The sequence below is a fragment of the Ranitomeya imitator genome, chromosome 1 (genome assembly GCF_032444005.1).
Source record: "Ranitomeya imitator isolate aRanImi1 chromosome 1, aRanImi1.pri, whole genome shotgun sequence".
Lineage (NCBI taxonomy): Eukaryota > Metazoa > Chordata > Amphibia > Anura > Dendrobatidae > Ranitomeya > Ranitomeya imitator.
This window is the reverse complement of record NC_091282.1, coordinates 1,245,108,197-1,245,114,003: the sequence shown is the minus strand read 5'-3', so window position 1 is coordinate 1,245,114,003 and position 5,807 is coordinate 1,245,108,197. Positions and strand designations below refer to the sequence as shown.

The 5,807-nt window shown below is 40.8% G+C and overlaps 1 protein-coding gene and 1 long non-coding RNA gene across 2 annotated transcripts; both read right to left on the bottom strand.

Moving 5' to 3' along the window:
* Positions 1-283: 283 nt before the first annotated feature.
* LOC138657348 (uncharacterized) lies at positions 284-4,654 on the bottom strand. The gene is made up of 3 exons (XM_069745091.1): positions 3,914-4,654; positions 1,440-1,479; positions 284-411 (listed from the first exon to the last, which is right to left on the bottom strand). The coding sequence occupies exons 1-2, from the start codon at positions 4,652-4,654 to the stop codon at positions 1,471-1,473; spliced, it is 750 nt and encodes a 249-aa protein (XP_069601192.1). The 3' UTR covers positions 284-411; positions 1,440-1,470.
* Positions 4,655-4,797: 143 nt separating this feature from the next.
* On the bottom strand, positions 4,798-5,807 carry LOC138657398 (uncharacterized). Its single transcript, XR_011317045.1, has 2 exons — positions 5,241-5,807; positions 4,798-4,925 (listed from the first exon to the last, which is right to left on the bottom strand). It is a non-coding gene; the product is annotated as an uncharacterized lncRNA (long non-coding RNA).

Genomic DNA, 5,807 nt, shown 5'->3' with positions numbered 1-5,807 from the left:
AAATACTTTTTTTTGGATTGTTATCTATCATGAATATGTACTTCAGACAACAAAATACTGTATGGGGTAAGAGATTTAACCCAACACCATTTTTAAATGCTTTTTTGGAGTGTTATATATCACCAAAATGTACTTCAAACAACTTAATACGTATGGGTGAGAAATTTAACCCAACAACATTTTAAAACATTATTTTTAAATGACTGATATCATAGTAATGTACCCCAGATTTTTTCATGCTTTTTTGGAGTGATATAGAAAAATCAGCCGCACTCTTATGGTATATCTTTGCAAAAATGTGATGTATTTATTCACATGTGTTGAGACAAAATTTTCATATATATATACACACACAGCAGGGAGTATAAACGAAGTAGTAACGTTTCGACCCTGCCTCGGGTCTTTCTCAAACTGTAATCAAACACAAATAACAATTAGTGTTATATACATATGGGGTGCTTTACATAAAGACAAAACCAGATGAACATAATCATTATTTACAGAAAACTATATACAATAAGGATCCCATCTGAAAAGTATCTGTATGAGATAGCGCTGTCAAAATAGATAACCTACACAAGGTCCATTAGGGGTGCTGTCGCTAACATAAAGTTCTATTGTAGAGACTGGAAACAAGGTCCAGTCTGACCAGTGAAGCTGACAAAATAGGTACAAAATTAAGTAGCGTTATACCCAGTGGTGGACATGATATGGAGAAGCACTGACCTGCGTTTTCTAGATAGTGTGAAAAATAAGAAGTGTGGTCCCTTTAAGGGCTGCAAATAAAGAGGAGAGAGGGTTCCTTGTGAGAAGATACAAGATTAAAAGTAGTGGGGTCCTGGTAGAAAAAACAGATGAGTCACCAACCTCCTATTGTTGTGGTGTCAGGTCTTCCTGCTTCTGTGGGCGTGTGTGTCTGCATGGGAAATAGTGCCTCTATTTATAGCACCTATTCAAACTGAGGCTGCAGCTCCCAAAGGGAGGTGTGAAACGCTGTATGTGAGCCCTTAATGAATAGTGCCAGCACACTGGGGAATGAGAGAGAGGCTTGGAGTCTCTGTAATGTGCTGTGCAGTTGCTAGGTATCTCAAGGGAGGTGTGGAACACTCCCTGCCTGTCATCTGGGAGGAGGTGTGGTGAATGGGGGGAGAAAAGAGAGGAGTGGAAAGGGTATAAGATGCAAGAGTGTCTTTTGTAAAAGAAGCATATCAGTAAGAATAATGGGGAGAAAGCGTAGAACAATTAGTAAAACTGCAGGGAGCCAACTTGAGCCAGAAATAAATGTCGAATTGGAAAAAAAAAAAAAAAAAAAAAAATGGAATGAAAATGAAATGAAATGAAACTAGACGTAAAAATAAAAATAAAGAAAAAAAAAAAAAAAAAAAAAAAAAAAAAAAAAAAAAAAAAAAATAATAAAACCGGGAGACTTTGTAACTTACCCATGGCAGGTGTAAGAAATAGATAGTTGGCTCAGTGCATCTATAAGAATTAATACAAGGTTAGATCTGAAGAAACAAATAATAATCACATCCACCACTAAGTTATAACACATGTACAATTATACATATAGACAACATGTTTGTACGGAAATATTATAGCAAAATATGACTGACTCAGCAGTTCAACCAGGGGTCCTAAGTCACGAGATCCAATTCCCTGTTGAGGCCCTTTGGTGTGAGGGTTTGTAGTGTGTGTATCCAGTAGGCCTCCCTCTCTTTAAGTAGCTTGACGTGATTGCCGCCCCTCCTGGGTCTTTCTACCTGTTCCACAACTTGGAATCTTAGTTGTGAAATGGAGTGTTTGGCTGTTATGAAGTGATCCGGTATGGGTAACCATGTCTTTTTGCACCTAATTGTGGATTTATGGTTCGATATGCGGTCACGGATGTGTTGTGTCGTTTCACCTACGTAAACTAAACCGCAGGGACATTTAACCACATATACCACAAAATTCGATTCGCATGTGAAAAAATCCTTCACCTTGTATCGCTTACCGGAATGGGGGTGGACAATATCCTCGCCTTTAATGACATTAGAGCAACATGCACAACTTAGACATGGGTATGTCCCTACCCGTTTAGAGCCAATGAATCTCTGTTTGGGCTGTTTCGTCAAGCTACCAATGTCGGCCCTTACCCACTGATTCCTAAGATTGGGTGGTTTTCTTTTGCACATCAGTGCTGGGTTTTTGAAAGCTTCAATGCCAGGGTATGACCTGTGGAGAAGTGGCCAGTGTCTGTTAATGATATTATATAGTTTAGGCATTATCGGGTGATGAGTATGAACAAACGGAATACGTTCAGGTTTGATGGATGGATTACGGGTGGATACTGAACCTAGGACTCTCTGTTTTTCGGTATTAAGGAGTTGTTTTGGATAATTCCTATCCAGGAATTTCTCTGACATTTCTTTAAGACGAATTTCAAGTAAATTCTCATCAGACACGATCCTCTTAACCCTTTGAAACTGGGAGCGTGGTAGACTGTTTTTAGTGGATCTTGGGTGACAACTAGTGTACAACAGAAGGTTATTTGAATCCGTGGGTTTGGTAAAGATATCAGACTCCAGTGTACCCCTATTGTTTTTAGTAACCATCGTGTCCAGAAATGAGATTTTTGTCAAATCCCAGGTAAGGGTGAACTGGAGTTCAGGTCTTACTGAGTTGAGGAAATTATGAAACGAAAGTAGGCTCTCAGGGGTGCCTTCCCATAAACAAAAAATGTCATCAATAAACCTAATCCAACTTTTAGCGTGAGTTCTGAAGAGCTCATTTGTATAGATGAAAGTGCATTCAAATGCATCCATGTATGTATTTGCATATGCCGGCGCCACGTTCGAGCCCATGGCGGTCCCGCAGATCTGTAAAAAATATTGGTCGCCGAAAAGAAAAAAGTTGTTGTACAGGACAATTGTTAATAAATCAAGGCAAAATTGTTGGGAGTTTTGGGATAAATCTGACGTTTTGAGGAGATCTTGTACTGCTTGGAGACCCAAGGGATGTTGGATAGATGTATATAAGCTTTTAACATCAAAGGTAGCTAGGATACAGTCTGACGGAAGGTTAGAAAATCCTCTGATGATTTCCAGAAAGTGACTAGTGTCTAAAATGAAAGATCTGGTTTGTTTCGTGAGAGGAGTGAGGATTTTTTCTAATAGAATGGATAGTGGGGATAAAATGGAATCTGTAGATGCAACTATAGGCCTGCCAGGGGGGTTATTGAGAGATTTGTGTATTTTTGGTAATACATAAAAAACTGGGGTTATGGGGTGTTGATTTATTAGAAAAGTGGATGTCTTGTGGTCTATAGTATTGGAGGTCAAATATTTGTCTAATGTTAATTCTATTTTCCTTTTGATGTCACTAGTGGGGTCTCGAGTGATCTGTTTATATGTCTGTGTGTCAGATAATTGGTTCCTTATTTCCCTGATGTAGTCCACTTGATTCATAATCACTATGGCCCCTCCCTTGTCTGCCGGTTTAATGGTTATGTGTTTATTGTTTTTAAGTGACCTCACTGCTTGTTTCTCTATGACAGACATGTTGTTATGGGTTGGGAAGGCCCCTTTGCTATGTTGTTCCATTACCAGATTAATGTCCTTCTGTATAAGATCGATGTATGCCTCTGTGGCGTGATAGCTCCTTGGTGGATTGAAGCTACTCACGTTGCGTAGACCCCACATGGAAATGGAAAGTTCCGGGGTCTGGGGTACAGTGCTTGTTGTAGACAAATCTTGTTGAAGTCCAAAGTGTGTTTTCAAACGCAAGCTACGGTAAAACCGTTGTAAGTCTTGCTCAAGTCTAAATTTATCCCAGGGTGGAGTGGGACAAAAAGAGAGACCTCGCTGGAGGACCGTCAGTTCAGAAGGGGTTAATGTGTAATCGGAAATGTTTACCACCGAGTTGAGTGTCCTACCTGTGATCGTGTTGTCATCCGTTCTGGAGGGGTAGCGATGGCCCCTCCTGGTCGGTCTCCTCCTGTATTCCGTGGATTGTATCTCCTGGGCTGGCGTCCTGATAAAAAACGGTTCTGTGGGAGGCTGTGGGTTGATCCTTCGCTGTCTGAACTGAAAGAGTCTGGTCTTCTGTTGCCAAAGTTTCCACGTCTGTAGCCCCCACTCGGTAAATCGTTCCATCTGTAAACGCGGTCCTGTTGATAATCGTCCAAGTCTCTCTGGAACTTTGTCCTTTTCCTTTCCTGTAGACTTTTACGGTTCTCCTCGATGATTTTATCGGTTTTGGTTTTCAATGTTTGCCAATCTGCCGTGGATAAAGTAGAGGTTAGCTGTTCTTCAATAGCAGATACCTTTTTTTCCGCTTCACCAATCGCTGTATGGAGAGAGTCAATGGTTAATAGGATAATATCTAATGAGCATTTGTTCAGAATCTGTTTAAACTTTTCACAAAATTCTGGATTTTCTGAAAAAAGAGTAGGACGCAGATGGCATCGGAGGCCACGTGGTATCCTGCTTTGCCGGTAATATTCCGCTAGAGTGATAGAGTGAAGGTCATAGGACATGAGTTTCCGTCGTTCCTTTTCATAGTCTCTGGTTCTAATTTTGTGGGCGGGAACTTTGAGAAAATCCCCCGAATTAGTGACCTTGGAGAGGATTCTTGTGGCTGTTGAATCGTCAAACGCAAAGGTCTGAGTTGTCATCGGGATGCAGGTGCCGCTCACCACTTCAGTGATATATTAAGAAAAAAGGAGCGCACTCAGCTATCTTAGGTTGGTGCTGGCTGTACTTGGGAAAAACCCAACAACAAGTCCAATATAGAAAAATCAGCCGCACTCTTATGGTATATCTTTGCAAAAATGTGATGTATTTATTCACATGTGTTGAGACAAAATTTTCATATATATATACACACACAGCAGGGAGTATAAACGAAGTAGTAACGTTTCGACCCTGCCTCGGGTCTTTCTCAAACTGTAATCAAACACAAATAACAATTAGTGTTATATACATATGGGGTGCTTTACATAAAGACAAAACCAGATGAACATAATCATTATTTACAGAAAACTATATACAATAAGGATCCCATCTGAAAAGTATCTGTATGAGATAGCGCTGTCAAAATAGATAACCTACACAAGGTCCATTAGGGGTGCTGTCGCTAACATAAAGTTCTATTGTAGAGACTGGAAACAAGGTCCAGTCTGACCAGTGAAGCTGACAAAATAGGTACAAAATTAAGTAGCGTTATACCCAGTGGTGGACATGATATGGAGAAGCACTGACCTGCGTTTTCTAGATAGTGTGAAAAATAAGAAGTGTGGTCCCTTTAAGGGCTGCAAATAAAGAGGAGAGAGGGTTCCTTGTGAGAAGATACAAGATTAAAAGTAGTGGGGTCCTGGTAGAAAAAACAGATGAGTCACCAACCTCCTATTGTTGTGGTGTCAGGTCTTCCTGCTTCTGTGGGCGTGTGTGTCTGCATGGGAAATAGTGCCTCTATTTATAGCACCTATTCAAACTGAGGCTGCAGCTCCCAAAGGGAGGTGTGAAACGCTGTATGTGAGCCCTTAATGAATAGTGCCAGCACACTGGGGAATGAGAGAGAGGCTTGGAGTCTCTGTAATGTGCTGTGCAGTTGCTAGGTATCTCAAGGGAGGTGTGGAACACTCCCTGCCTGTCATCTGGGAGGAGGTGTGGTGAATGGGGGGAGAAAAGAGAGGAGTGGAAAGGGTATAAGATGCAAGAGTGTCTTTTGTAAAAGAAGCATATCAGTAAGAATAATGGGGAGAAAGCGTAGAACAATTAGTAAAACTGCAGGGAGCCAACTTGAGCCAGAAATAAATGTCGAATTGG